This window comes from Ciconia boyciana, chromosome 6 (assembly GCF_034638445.1).
Source record: "Ciconia boyciana chromosome 6, ASM3463844v1, whole genome shotgun sequence".
NCBI lineage: Eukaryota > Metazoa > Chordata > Aves > Ciconiiformes > Ciconiidae > Ciconia > Ciconia boyciana.
This window is the reverse complement of record NC_132939.1, coordinates 28,180,152-28,192,878: the sequence shown is the minus strand read 5'-3', so window position 1 is coordinate 28,192,878 and position 12,727 is coordinate 28,180,152. Positions and strand designations below refer to the sequence as shown.

The window sequence follows — 12,727 nt, the reverse complement described above, 5'->3', positions numbered from 1 at the left end:
GGCCTGGAGACCAGTAGGAATGGCAGACTGGAAGGCAACTTACCCATTTACCTTTAGGGTGCTGTGTGTGCAGGGAACAGACAAGATGAGGGAGCCACAAAGAAATGTCTAGAGGCTTATGATACTGACTCCTCTCTGATGGCTGCCCCCCTCACAGATCTCTGCTCAGGAGAGTCGCAGGAAGAAGAAAGAATATGTGGAGTGTCTAGAGAAAAAGTAAGTTTCTTCTTCTCAGTCTTACCTTTGAAAAAGGACCCCTGTCCATGCACAGCCCCCCTTTCTGGTGCTTTTGTCTCTGAATTGCTCAAAGAGTACATTTCCTTGCAAGGCTGGCTGCACAGAAGTTTGGTTTGGGATCCTGCCCCTACTCCCCTCCCTCCTAGAAATCCTCTTGCAGGATAAAGATTGCTCTAGAAACCTTGTGTTTCCAACTGCTTAGTTTGGCTGGTCCCCTGCAGAACACAGGCCATTTTGGCTGCCTACAAGGTGGGATTTTGGGTAAGAATCATGTTTCCCCACTAGAAGTTGCTTCTATTTTGTCTGTCCCATAAGCAGCAGGCCCTCTGAGGGCACTGACGATGGCTTTTCCCCCTCTCTTCCCATGAGGGTGGACACACAAGCATTTGATAGCAAGAAAAACCTTGTACTACAGTTATTCTCCACATTCCCTCCCTTTCCACCGTTCCCTGCATGAGCTTTGTTTTTCTCCTTGCAACCCTAAGGTCCTGCATGTATGGCAGGCATAAGCCTAAGGTGACATCACATGACACTGACAGGGTAGAAAATAACTCTTGAGGGCCTGATCCTGTGATCCCCTCTGTACTAGGAGCCCCCGATGAGCATTCCCAGGCAAAGAAGAAGGCAGGGATCCAGGTGCAAATTCACATTTCTGTTTAAATACCATCTTCTTCCCTGTTATTAACACCACCTGAGATCAGCAAAATGGAAAAAACCAACCCCATACCAAGCCTTAATTAACTCTTCTCCCTGATGCTATTTGTTTATGTTCCCTAAGTGTGTAGAAATGCTGAACGAAAACAGATTACTCAAGGCACATTCAAGTTCTCATGCCCTTCCATAAGCAGCACCTCGACGTGCATGTGTGTATCCAGGCATCAGAGCACATCACCTCCAGCTAATGTCCCACATTGACACCCAGATCCTTCAAGCCGGGGCTGGGGAGTTGGCTGGCCTCGCTCAAGTGGCAGGTCCAGGGCTTTCTGTGCTGGGGCCTCTTCCCCAGACGTGGCTGTGGTGCCTGTACGTACTCAGCGGTTTGTTACGCTAATGTATTGCTGTGACAGATGGCTTTCAAACAATGCCAGGTTTAAATGTGAACCAAAAGCAGCATTCAGTGAATTTTTTTAATGCAACAAGTCTTTGGTCAACTTGGCTTTCTGTAAGAGATAGTTTGTCAAAACCGGTACTTGGGCCCTTCACCATTCAGTTTGACACCTTTGTTGCAAGCCCAGTTTTTACATGGAACGCCTGGTTCGGAGGCTGTGCTGGAAACCTCCAGGAGAATCAGGCTGTGTCCCTGGCCTGCCTTCCGCCGGGCCTGGAGACATTCCCCTTCCCTCGTCCCAAGTGCAGCCTAACCACTTTCCCTTCCGAAGCGGTGGGAGGGAGCCTGCAGGTTCTCTGCTGCCCTCAAGTGCCTGCAGTCGGAGCTGGCCCAGCATTTGCACAGAACTGCCTGGTTTTCATATGCAAGGCGCACAGCCAGGGCAGGTTCTCAGTCGGAGTGGGAGAGGTTTGAATTTGTCCCCCTGTTCCTTCTCCATGCTCCTTAGGGGGGTTTGGAAGTGATGGAAATGCCTGCATAACTTTGGGTCTGTCCTGACTTGACCTGCCTGTAACCAGGTGCTACTGGCTCTCCCAGGCCTTGGGAAGGCCTGAACTGGGAAATGTCACACATAACTGTTCACCTGCAATCTCAACCCTGGTCCCTTGGGGCTGGCTGCAGGTAGATGGGTGAGGGACATCTGGCTCCAGGGCCGTATCTGCAGGTGATGGATGGGGCCACTGAGCCTCCACATCCCAAGAGAGGCGAGGACTACATTTGCTTTGTCTGTCTGGCCTTTGTAACTAACCAGCTATGGGTTTTATTCCCATAGGGTTGAGACATACACAACAGAAAACAATGAACTCTGGAAAAAAGTGGAGACCTTAGAAAATGCAAACAGGTAAGAGGGGCTAGACCTGACCCTCTGTGGGTAGGGCGGTGTGGGCAGGAAGGGAAGCCAGGGCAGCGCTGGGGCAGGGGGGAGAGAAGAGAAAGGCAGGCTCCCCCAGCTCCTGGCGGGATAGGCGCTGCTCGGCGAGGTGCTGGTTTTTGGCCCGTGGCAGCAGCGAGGCAGCTGGGTTTGGTTAGCGAGCCTGGAATGTTTGTGTTGGGACAGCCAGGCTGCACCACAGCGAGGGGAGGGAGAGGGGGAAGGCGTGTTTCTCGCATCTCTTCCTCCTTCTCCCTGCAGCCCTTTGGGCTCATGCTGCTGTCCCCATTGCCCTCCAGGCCTCTGGCTGTCTCTAGGGCAGCTGCACTGAGGGAGGCCCCTCACACCAGCCTCTCAGAACCACTGTTTCTGCTCTTGGGCTCTTGGGAGGAATAGAAGGCCTGGGCATAATGTGGCTGTTTCAGGTTTCTCTTGAGAAAGAGTTGAACAGACTTGGTGAATACAGGGGAAGCCCATGCCTCTAATAAAGGTAGGAATACCAGCTCCCACCAAATCCAGGGCAACTCCCTGTGCTCGTGGTACCCCAGCCTTTGCCCTGCCTCTTCCCCTTGCAAAGCAAGCCTGAAGGATCTCCCTCCTATCTGCTGCTGCTGCTGCCCACCTGAAAGAAGCAAGCTGCTCCCACAGCCCCAAAGCAGGCCCCTGGCTCCCTCGCCCAAGAATCTGGTGAGCGCTTGTGCTCCTAATACGCAGAGCTGGCTGACTGATCACCAGGGGAATTTGCTTCCTTGGAAGCAAATAATGAAGACTCCCATCCCTGCAGTGGGGATGGGCAGCAGGAGCTGGAAGAGGGCCCAGCTCTGCTCCCTCTTACTGGGTGCAATAGGTGTGAGCAAGGGCAGGGTCAGCTGCAGGGCTGTTGAGGGGGAAGCTCGTTTCTATAGCCCCATTTCTATCACCCCCACCTCGAACTGAAGGGGAGAACCTCAGCCAGAGAGCCAGTCCCCTCATTCACCCCTCTGCTACCACTACAGCTTGTGGAGTACTCCTTGAGGCTCTGCTGCACTCCTTCCTCCCATCCATGACACAGGTGGTGTGGCCCTGGCTTCCAGGCCAGCCACTGGTGCCGGGACCAGGGACTGTCAGGCATGGTCTGGCTGAGGTGTGTGAGTGGCCAGAGCCTCCCATCTGCCGGAGACACGGCTGCCCGGCTGCTCTCATCCACGGGGCACAGCCTGCTGCCCGGCCTTGCTGGGAGTGCAGGCAGACCCTGCTGCTGAAAAAGCATAAACCCCACCCTGCAAAATCAGGAGATTTGCCTAAAAGCCAGGAGATTTTTTTTTCAAAATAGACATTGTGTTCTTTCTAATTGGGTTTGGTTTTTGAGCACTGCCAGTGGGACACTCTGTGCTTCTCTCCACGTGTACAAGGAGCAGAAGAGGATTTGGAAAGAGATAAAGCTGGGATTCTCCTGCAATCTCCTGGCTCCAGGACCTGGCCTTTTATAAAAGCTCAAACATATTTGTGTAAAACAGTCAGTGCTCCCAGGGGGAAGCACTCAGTAGTTTGCATTTCAGTAATTTGCAGCCCTTGGGAACTGTGTGCTCTGTAGTTTCCCTCATCGCAGATTTCTTCACCAGCCCAGTGAAGGGTTCGGTGGCTCTTAGTAACACACCTACCACTGTTCTGTGCTTATGTGTGCCAATGCCTGTGTTCAGTTAAATGGGGCAGAGAGACCTTAGCACGTGTTCCAGCTGGGGCAGACAGAGTTGAATTAATTGCTGAACTCAAGATTTGGCTTTGCCCACATCCCTCTGCAGAGTTTGCCAAGACTGAAGAAGCTGAAGTTTCTCTTTCCACCATATGGTTCGGGGCACAGGTCAAGCTACAGAGTGTGTGTCTCTGAGTAAAGTGGGAGCAGGTGGGCCTGTGCTCAATGTCTGACCTGACTACAAAGTTCAGCCTCTGTCCCAGAGCTTGGTTTTCATGGTAGCCCACCTCTCCATTGCTTTGAGAGATGACTGGCTGGGCTTTGAGGCACCCAGGACTCCTAAAGGAGTGGGATGTTCATAATGGTGGGTAGTTGCAGTGAAGGTTGTGGTGGATCTACCTGTGAGGAGACTGAGGGAAGGTGCTGCAGGGGGTTACCACAGCATAATGGCACCTTGGGGCTGTACCTCCCACAGTTCCTGCACACTTTGTATCTCAAACTCACCCTTTTTTGTTTCGTGCTTCCCAAGCCTGTTTGGTCAGAGAACTTGGGCAAGATACAGCAAGAGGGAGATACTTGTTTTCACAAGAAGGGAAAGGCAAGGTAAAATATGAAAGGGGTAGTGGTATTCTTGCATCACTTACTGGCTGTTACCTCCTTATCAAGTTTTGATTTGGGTTGTTTCCTGTCCTAGGACTCTGCTCCAGCAGTTACAGAAGCTGCAGGCTCTGGTAGCTGGGAAAGTCTCCAGACCTTACAAAATGGCTTCCACGCAGACTGGGACCTGCCTAATGGTATGAGCTTCATTTGCATCTTCCTTATTGGCTATGCTTCCCCAGACAGCTTTGTCAATTGCCTGTCTCTGCCCTCTTCCCTGCTGCCCGGCTGTGTTGCCAGTTACATCTGCTCTCTCCTTTTGTGTTAGAGTCACCAGAACTGGTCCCTGTGTCATACATACATCGGTAGTGTCAGTTGTTCATGCAACAGCATTAGAATAATTCCTGCATTTTCACTGTCTTGTTCTTTGGGCAAAACAGCACTTTGCTTTTCATTAGCTATCGGACATTCAGCAAAAATCTTCAATTATCTTCCATCGTAATGGGTAGAGTTTTCTTTTGCTGAGTTGGTAACGCTTAATGTTTAACTCAGCAGGGCAGATGAACAGTTCAAGAATTCCTCCCAGTGGGCATTACCTTGTGTTTATCAGCAAGAAGTGGCATCTGTTCTTGCTATAGGCAAGCACATTGGGCTTTGTTAAGTCCAGCTGGAATTCTCTTCATTTGCCCTTTTGACTAACCAAAATGATTCAGGGTTTTCTGTTGGTTTTAGTAATCCCCGTTTGCCTCTCATTTCTCATAGTGGAGGATCATGGTTAAGCAATATTGGCTTCACTGTGGAGCTTTGGGGCATGCCAGTGTGTGGCCATAAATAGAGTCAATTGCATATTCTTAATCTCATTTTTTTGCAAGGGGGGAATTTTCTGATCCATGATAAAAATATAACCTTCAACCCTCTGATGTCTTTGCAGGATTGTCGTAGTAGCTGCTTGAGACAAATTTGTCAAAGTTACTTATCTATATCTAGTTATCACTTCTGTACTGTTAACAGTCATGAAATACAAACAGATGATGAGGTGCTTGCCCCACTTTCTCAGCACCCTCAGTGTCCTGAGGGGTTGTTTTTCGCTCTTGGTTCAGTTTCCTTGGTTCCAGAGCCCCTGCTCTGTAATTGCCAGCACTTTCTCCTTTCAAAATCTGCTCAAACTTTTGCTACTCTTTGCTGCTCCCATGTCAGACCAGATTTTAATGACTGACTGTCTTTTCTGTTGGCTGCTCTGTGGCTTCATTCCCAAATTCTTTCCACACTTTCGGGTGTGACCCAGCTGGGCCCAGTGACTCATTGCTCCTTAATGCAGCAGCTCATCAGAGCACCCCTGACTCCAGCAATTCTTCATCGCTACTACCTGGAATGAAAGTCCAGGAGAGGTGCCTTCCAGAGATCCCCTTTGCTATATGCTGATAAAATACCTAATGTAGCTTCCCAACAATGTCTTATCTCTCCTTGCTGCTCCCTTCATTCCACAGCATCCCAGCCCACACACCAACTCTCTCAGGCTTCCTAGCTTTGAAGCATTTCAAGAATTTGTAATTTGCTTTTCTATCTTTGGCCAGTTCCTCTCATAGGCGTCCGAGTTCCCATTTTCCATTTTCAAATACAACACTCCTTATCACAACAGATATGTAGAACCATCGTGCCTTGCAGCATGGGAGTGGAGCAGAGTACCCTTCTTTTTTAGCCCTGTGTCATTCCTGCTGGATATTTGTCCAGCCCATTCTTGAAGGCCTCCAATGATGAGCAGTCCTCAGCCTCCTCAGGCAAACCATTCCAGTACTTTGTTATCTTTCCCAGATAAAGCTTTCTTGCTATCTCATCTCAATCTTCCTTGCAACAGCTTAAGCCTATTACAACTTCTTCTGCCCACTGTAAGCAAGATCAGTTTGCCCTCCCTTTGTGCAGCTGCATTTTACATATTTGAAAACTATTGTTTTTGAGCAACTCCCTTCAGTCTTCTCTGCTAAATCATCACGATTTCTTCAGTCTTCCCTTGTAGGCTGAGTTACTGAATCACTGCTTGTTCCCAGAGCTCTCTTCCAGACTTTCTCCAATTGCCCTGCATCTTTTTGGAAGTACGGGGCCCAAAGCTGGACACAGTGTTCCACCTGAAGGCCAGTACAGAGCCAGCCAGCCAGCCAGAAAGCCTGTTCATACTGCCCGGGCTGAGATTTGCCCTTTGCAAAGTGACACCAACTTGTGCCCACCTTGTGCTCCATTTTAACTCCCAGATCCTCTTCTGTAGAACAGCTGCCTGGCCATGTAGTCGCTGACGCATTTCCTCTGTTAGTCTCAGCAGGTCTCAGCATTTGTCTGTATTGATCTGCCCGCTGTTCTCTTGGACCACTTCTCCCCATGGTCAAGATCATTCTGAATTTGAATCCTGACCAAAAGCCAGTCTGCTTGTAGTCTCTCCCACCTGCAGATTTGATACAGTCCATCATCCAACTCAAGCTTAAAAATGTTGAATCTTGCCAGAGCCATAACGGATCTCTCTGCTACTCCATCTGGTATTTTCTCCCAGTTTGACAGTGAACTATTTGATAACTACGCTCTCAGGATGTCTTTTTTTGATTAATTTTGCCTCCACCTTTCCAACTGGTTTTGCAGTAGCTTCCTCTAGCTTAGTTTCCCTCACTTTTTAAGAGGTCAAAATGGTGAGATGGTCAAAAGCTGCAAGATGAATGGTACTCAGAGTCAAACCGAGAGTTATTGTTATGAAGTGTTACAGAGTTTGAACTGGAACCGAGTCAGAGTATCAGAGTTAACCTGAAACAAAACAGAGTAAAAACAATGCTGGTTTGCAAAGCCCCAGTTGAAAGCCATGTTAAAGCAAGATGTTAAGTATACTGCTCTTTCCCAGCCCATAAAGCCTGTTTTGTTTTAGAAGAGAAGAACAGGCTTCACAGGGCTGGCTCCCCTTTCTGGAAGTTGTGTGTTTGGCTGTGATAATTCCAAGCAACATCTATTCAGAATTTATGTTTTCCCCTGGTTTTGTGGAATAAGGGTTTTAAATGCCTTGTGTGCCTGATGTGATGGGCTTAGACAGTGTCTATGCTGTCCACATTTAATTTCCTTACTTTAAAACTAGCTGTGAAGAGTCTAGACAATTAAAATCCCTCTTTACATAGCGTAGTATCCCTGTGCTATTATTTGATCTTCCCCATCTCCTGGAATCCACTGCTGGTCACAATTACCTTGATGTACCAGCTTCTGTGTGTTACTTGGGTATGGCTATTCCAAAATAGGTGGCTATTCTGAAAAGCAGTCAAGCAATTGCTGGCTGTCCCCACAAGTGTCCCACAGGTCAAACTTAGCTAGTTTATACATAGGTAGTAGAAATCGCCAACAGATGCATTGCCTCTTTGACGTGTGCAGTCTGAGCACCGAGCTGGTGGCAGCTAGTTATATACCACCCATGGCACATGGGTATTCAGATAATAAGGATTTGGCTCGGTATAGTTTCCCATGTGTCCCCTCTTTGTACTGCTAGTTCCCTAAACTCTGTAGAGTCCCTTACCATCAGCACTGGCCTCTCACTCTGAAGCTTTACTGTTATGGCAGAATTTACAGACAGGTGCAGACCTACCAGAGGGGGATTTCCAGGGAGCTTTCATCTGCCTCTCTCCTTTTATCCCTGCCCAGTAGCTCTGACTGGTCTGCCTGACAGCAGAAGGTACGGACACATGGTCCTGCATACGTGCACGTCAAGCATAAATTTAACCCTTTCCTTGGACACTCCATCCTTGCTATCAGGTATTAGGCAGCTGCAGTTCTGCTGTCATTTCTGTCCTCACATGGACAGTAGCTTCACCTTGCTATGTGCTGTGGTACCTCACAGATTTCTCCCAGTGAGCTTGTTTTCTTACAGCCCGCTACAGCTCCTACTAAGCCAATGGCCAGGTTCTCTTTGGTCATGGCAGAGTTCATCTCTTCTGTTGAGTCTCCCTCGTTCTCAACTTGTTCCCAACTATGCCTTCCACCATCTCTCATCAACTGGATGGGCGAGTTCTCACCATTGAACCAGAAATACTTCAAATAAAGCAACACGAGGAAGCTTCTGACTTCCCTTCTTAGATTTGCAGCAGAGATTAGCAGAGCAAGCCCTTTCCCTCCCTGGGGGACCACAGCAACCCAGTTGTCAGCCTGACCACATGTTCTCACACAGCCTCATGTTTGTGTGCTACGGGGAGAGTGTTTGCTCATGGCTAGCGGCACTAACTCTGTGCTGATCTCCTCTCTAGGTGCTGGCACTCTGCTTCGTTCTGATCCTGGGATCCCTGATGCCCTGTCTCCCTGAGTTCTCTTCAGCATCACAGACAGTGAAAGCAACACCAGCACCAGACATTTACACAACTAGTAAGAGTGAGTCTAACGTAGTTCCTCCATTTCACCCTGTCAAACCATTTCCAGGTCTTCTCTCGACACTCCTGGTTCAGGGGTAGCGTCCTCCCCTCAGTGCCTACCCCATATGCTGGGGCTCTCGTGAGGGGAGATTCCTAGCCCGTCAGTGGTACAAACTCTGATAACAGCACCTTGTTTGGGCCTGTTGTCGTTCTCTGCTAACCATTGTCCCAAAACATGACAAGTGTCAAAGTCCCAGGGAGGGATTGACTGTCTTCTGAAGAGGCTGTGTGTCCAGGGGGGCATTTGCCTCCTGAAGCTGCAGGGAGGTGGGTATCCTGCAGAGCAGGCCTCCTGCACAGTTACACATGGGCAAGGCCATAGCTGGGTGAGCATGTGCTGAAACCACCACTGTGACCCACATCCATTGCAAGAGACCTTGTCCTCATTGTTAACCAATGCTCTCCTTTTTTCCAGTTCAGTCACGGAGCCTCCTTTTCTATGATGAGGGTGCTGGCTCCTTAGAAGAGAGCTATAGCTCCTTCCTAACCATGGACCATCCTGAGGGGTGGGAGGCCGAAAAAGGGCAGTCTGAGGAGGCAAGGCCTCATCTGGCCAGGACACATGAGACAGCCAAATATCTGAGCAAATCCCAGCTGGAGGGTCCTGACCGGAACCGAACTGACCCAACTCTCACCCACCTCAAAGAGCAATTCCATGAGAGGTAAGCAGGTGGGGCCACCCTCCGAGCCCCAAAACACGGCATGGTGTCTGGGAGTGAGCAGCAGGCATGTCCCCTCTGTTGCAAGCTAAGGACAGCTGAGCTGCCTGGGACAGGCAAGTAGCTAAAGAGCAGTGGCTGGAGGAGGCCAATGCTGGCAGGGGGCGTAAGGCCAAGTTTATTTTCTAGAGCAAAAGTTTGGGACTCCATAAAGCAGTGTCCCACTAGCATAGAGCTGAGGAGGACTGGATGAATCAGGTGGTCCCAGGCTTGCTGGTCATTCAGTGCCCTGGGGAAGGGCTCCATCCTGGTCAGAGCAAACCAGCTGGGCACACACAGAGGTGAATTTGCATAGGAGGCTGCAATGAACCTTGACTGACGCCTTGTCTTTTCTTTTCCTCAGGGAGACAAGCTCCAGTGAAACAGCTGAATACTTGTAGCAGCTGCTGGACCTCAAGGCCTCATCCGTCTGATTGCAGGATTCCCTCCTCACTGAGCAACTGAGGGGACTTGGTGGGAGAGGACGCTGCATTCAGACACTCCTAAACTGGCCTTGGGTTCAGCTCCTCCCCTTCCCCATTCCCCCCCTCCCCCCCCCTCCCGTTAGTACTGATCTCTCTGAGGGGAGTCGCGGGACTGCCAGAACCAGCTGGCAAAGCCCTGCGATGCCCTCTTCTCCTGGCCTTACCTCCTGCTTAAATGAGCACTACCCTATGGGTGTGAGCTCACCTTGGAGTGGAGGGAGACCAGGGGAAGCCCTCAAACTATTCAGCTCACTCCCCAAAGCTTCCAGACCAAGGGGGCTGTCCCCAGGCTGTACCCCTTGGCTACATCAGATGCACCTGAAGGAGAGAGAGAGTGCTGGATTTACTGTCCTGCCTGGGGGGCTTAGGAGTGGGTGATGCTGGTGCTGGAGAGATGGCTCTGGAGAGTTTGAGCTCATTCCTTCCCCTCCATCTGTTAGTATATTTCTGCTTCCGTTGAGAGAAAACCTAGTTCTTCCTTGCTCTAGTTTTCTCTTGATGGACATGCCTACATAACTTCCACGCCAACTATCTGCAAAGATCTGCACACAAACGGAGTGGGGGAGACAGATCCCAGACAGATAAACCACCGTAAAAATTAGCCAGCAGCTTCTGGGCAACCAGAGCTCTGAAATAGAGAACAATTTTCCCCCACAACCCACTTCCCCCCACCCTCGGCACCCTTGCTTTGGCAGGGGTGGTATTTCCCTTTCTGTTCCCAGCTTGGGCCCTATAGTGCAGCGTTAACCAGGTCAGTGGCCTTCTCACTTTCCGTTCTGCAGGCCTCCTCCTTTGAGAGTAGGTGAGAGAAACCCACTCCCATAACCTGATCCCCATCCCAGCTCTCCATCCCCAATTCTGCTTCATGCCAAATGGGGTCTTTCTAGGAACCACCAAGGAGAGCTCTGCAGCCCACTGGAGGGCTGTCGGATAGCCATCGTTCCACTCTCATCCTCCTTGTGCACAGCAGTGTTGTGAAAGCCACTGAGGACATACTGGCATCTCTGGTGACAGGTACGTCTGTCAGAAAAGAGGTGGCATGTTGGAATTGGCCAGGGTCACCAAAGACTGTTTTAGACCTCTTCCTTCTAAGTGCTAGTACCAAAGGTAGCAAACTCTTGCCATACCACCCTTCAGGCCAGACTTGCGAAGTTTGGTGCTGAAATAACCTCATCTCAAGCCTATGCCATCCTCTTCAGCACCCAGACACCCATTTCTGACCCTTCTTCCTCCCTGGCAAAAGCCCTGCTGAAAGGCTCGAGTGTCTCCTCGCTCCATTCCCTCAGCTGCCATTTGATGGAAGGACAATGTGGGACATGAGTGTCGGAGATCTGGGGTGTGGCAGGTTGCCCCGTGTTTGTACATGGGAGTCCCTGCGCGCTCTGCCAGGTCTCACAGCAGGCTCCTCTTTGGCTTGTTTCTCTTAGAGCACCCTGGACTCACCCTGCACTGCCCCAGCCTCTCCTCTCCCCCCAGGCTGGGAGTGGAGGGGGGTCCCTGGAGAGGAAGGATGGGATGGCTCTTGCTCAAGGACTGGGAGAAGTGAGGGAAGGGCCCTCACATCCCTCTTTTCTCCCTTTTGAAAACTGGTTTTGCCCCCTGAAGCCATTTAGGACAAATTTGGACACAGCTAGCTGCAACCATACATGCGTGGCCAGTGGGGTGAGGAAGAGGAATGCCTTCAGCATAGCTCTGCTCTTCTCGAGGTTCACACAGGACCCACTGGTCACCCGATACCACTGCATTCCCCGTCCTCTGCCTCCACCCCAGCACAAAGAACCACTGCCGGGTCCAAGCACGCCCTCCTCCACCCCGACCCTTCCACTGAGCATGTCCCCGTGCCTCCCACTCCCACCGTTGTACAGAGACCAAGAGCAGAACTCGTTTGTACATAATGAACCTTATTTTGTATTATTGCCGATCCCTTAAGATATTGTATTTTGGAGACTCTCAGATCCTATTTTCAGTATTGTATTTTATTAAGAATTAGTGCGGGCTTGGCATCTATGAACTTCTTTCTTGTTAGCAGCTCACTTTCCCCTTATACTCCAGCAGCTGCCTCCTCCCTCCTGTTTGTTTTTTTTGTTTGGGTTTTTTTTTTTTTTAAGCCACCTTTTCCCCTCTTCGTATCACTTGCTCTGCATTTGCTTAGTGAAGCAAAATAAAAATAAAATAAAAAGATGCAGCATCAGCCCTGGGTTGACAGGTCCTTTCATTGAGGCATGGTTGTCATGCCAGCCCACACGCACAGCTCCTCACCTCCTGCTGCCTGACCGTCCCGTTCCCTGGCTGTGTGCAGAATTGGTTCAGTGCTGGGACCTCGTGCTCGGTGTTAGGGGCTAGAAGCAAACTTGCATGTTTTATTTCCAGCAGCACTGTGATTTCTTTTGCAGTTCTGAACAAGTCAGAACTGTTCTGCCTCAGTTTCTTCTCCCCCTCTGAAATACTGCTAACATCATCCTCTCAGAAAGAGGAAGATCATGGAAGAAAGTTTATGAGGTGCAATGAGCTCCTCTGATGAAGGGGCTGTGCAGGGGTCTGTACAACAAAGACAATGCCAGTAGCACCATGGCTCTGGTCCCATCCCTTCTGAAAAAATACTTAAATTTTCAGTTAACTGTAAAAGCAGAGCAGCTGC

The 12,727-nt window shown here is 50.1% G+C and overlaps 1 protein-coding gene across 2 annotated transcripts in view; it reads left to right on the top strand.

The window, feature by feature from the left end:
• The window catches only part of CREB3L1 (cAMP responsive element binding protein 3 like 1), a 46,731-nt gene extending 34,451 nt beyond the window's left edge, over nt 1–12,280 (top strand). For both annotated transcript variants that reach the window (XM_072866262.1, XM_072866261.1), the window contains exons 7-12: nt 158–216; nt 2,118–2,186; nt 4,583–4,682; nt 8,745–8,865; nt 9,322–9,568; nt 9,969–12,280. In XM_072866262.1, the coding sequence (XP_072722363.1) occupies nt 158–216; nt 2,118–2,186; nt 4,583–4,682; nt 8,745–8,865; nt 9,322–9,568; nt 9,969–10,005 (633 nt within the window). In that variant the 3' untranslated portion in view covers nt 10,006–12,280. The remainder of the gene's footprint in view (nt 1–157; nt 217–2,117; nt 2,187–4,582; nt 4,683–8,744; nt 8,866–9,321; nt 9,569–9,968) is intronic.
• Nucleotides 12,281–12,727: the final 447 nt, after the last annotated feature.